Genomic DNA, 1,326 nt, shown 5'->3' with positions numbered 1-1,326 from the left:
CACGGGGGGGAGGGGGGCACACGGAACTGCCCGGCCCAGGACCCCCCCAAGCCCCTCCCAGGACCCCTCCCCAGGCCTCAGGCCCCCAACAGTCCTTTCGAGGTCTCCCCAGGCCCCCACTAAAGACGCCCCAAAGCCCCCCAGCCCCCACTCACGGTACTGGCCATAGGGCTCGGTGCTGGGGGGGGCGGCCGGGGGGGGCCCACTGGGGGCCACATTCGGGGTCTCAGCCTTGAGGGGCCCCGAGTAGACCTGAGGGGGGTGAAGGACCCCAAAATTACTCCCCACCCCCAAAATCCCCCCTGAACCCCCAAGTCCCCCTGAGTCCGCCCTTTTCTGGGGTCCCCCCACCCCATTTCCATTCCCCCCCTCCCCCATTTTAAGCTCTCCCTTTCCCCTCACCACTTGCAGCCCACCCTCAGCTTCCTCAATTTTTGGGGTTCCCTCCAAACTCAACCCCTCCCCCCTTTGTTGGGCCTCCCCTCCTCTCCCACCCCCCACTCTTAAGGACACCCCACCCATCCTCCACCACTCTTGGGGTGCTCTCCCTCCCCCCTCACTTTTGGGGACCCCTCCCCGATTTTGGGGACCCACCTGTCCAGGGGCTCCCGGGGGTGTCGCCGTGGGGGTCTCGGCGGCGGGGGAGGGGTAGGGGGGGCCGCCGGGGGGGGGGCGGGAGAAGGGGCCGCCCCCTCCCCCCGCGGGGTCCTGCGCCGGCTCCTCCGGACCTGCAGGGGGCGCCAAACGCTCGGCAGGTGCCACCACACCTGGGGGGTGGGGCCACACCTGGGGGCGGGGCCACACCTGGGAACACACCTGGGAACACACCTGAGGGGGCGGGGCCACTCACCTGGGGCGGGGCCATCGGCCTTGCTGGGGGTGGGGCCCGTCAGGGCAGGGCCGGGGGGCGGGGCTGAGCCGCCCTTCAGGTAGGCGGAGCCATAGATGGTGGGGGCGGGGCCAGCAAAGGGCTCCTCCGATTGGTAGAAGCCACTGAAGTCGGTGTTCGGCTCCTCCCCCCCCGACCACGCAGAGTCGCCTCCTGGGGCTGCCTGTGGGGGCGGGGCCACACCTGCGAACACACCTGAGGGGGAGGGGCCACTCACCTGGGGCAGGGCCATCGGCCTTGCTGGGGGTGGGGCCCGTCAGGGCAGGGCCGGGGGGCGGGGCTGAGACGCCCTTCAGGTAGGCGGAGCTATAGATGGTGGGGGCGGGGCCAGCAAAGGGCTCCTCCGATTGGTAGAAGCCACTGAAGTCGGTGTTCGGCTCCTCCCCCCCCGACCACGCAGAGTCGCCTCCTGGGGCTGCCTGTGGGGGCGGGGCCAC

At 71.1% G+C, this 1,326-nt stretch overlaps 1 protein-coding gene across 1 annotated transcript in view; it reads right to left on the bottom strand.

The window, feature by feature from the left end:
• Positions 1-846: 846 nt before the first annotated feature.
• Positions 847-1,326, bottom strand: part of LOC108510113 (RNA-binding protein 10-like) — a 9,914-nt gene continuing 9,434 nt past the window's right edge. Inside the window, exons 11-12 of the mRNA XM_017839806.1 lie at positions 1,107-1,308; positions 847-923 (exon numbers count right to left, since the gene is read on the bottom strand). Coding sequence (XP_017695295.1) covers positions 847-923; positions 1,107-1,308 — 279 coding nt within the window. The remainder of the gene's footprint in view (positions 924-1,106; positions 1,309-1,326) is intronic.

This window comes from Lepidothrix coronata, unplaced genomic scaffold (genome assembly GCF_001604755.1).
Source record: "Lepidothrix coronata isolate B3197 unplaced genomic scaffold, Lepidothrix_coronata-1.0 Scaffold485, whole genome shotgun sequence".
NCBI classification, from domain to species: domain Eukaryota; kingdom Metazoa; phylum Chordata; class Aves; order Passeriformes; family Pipridae; genus Lepidothrix; species Lepidothrix coronata.
This window is presented reverse-complemented; position numbering and strand designations above follow the sequence as displayed.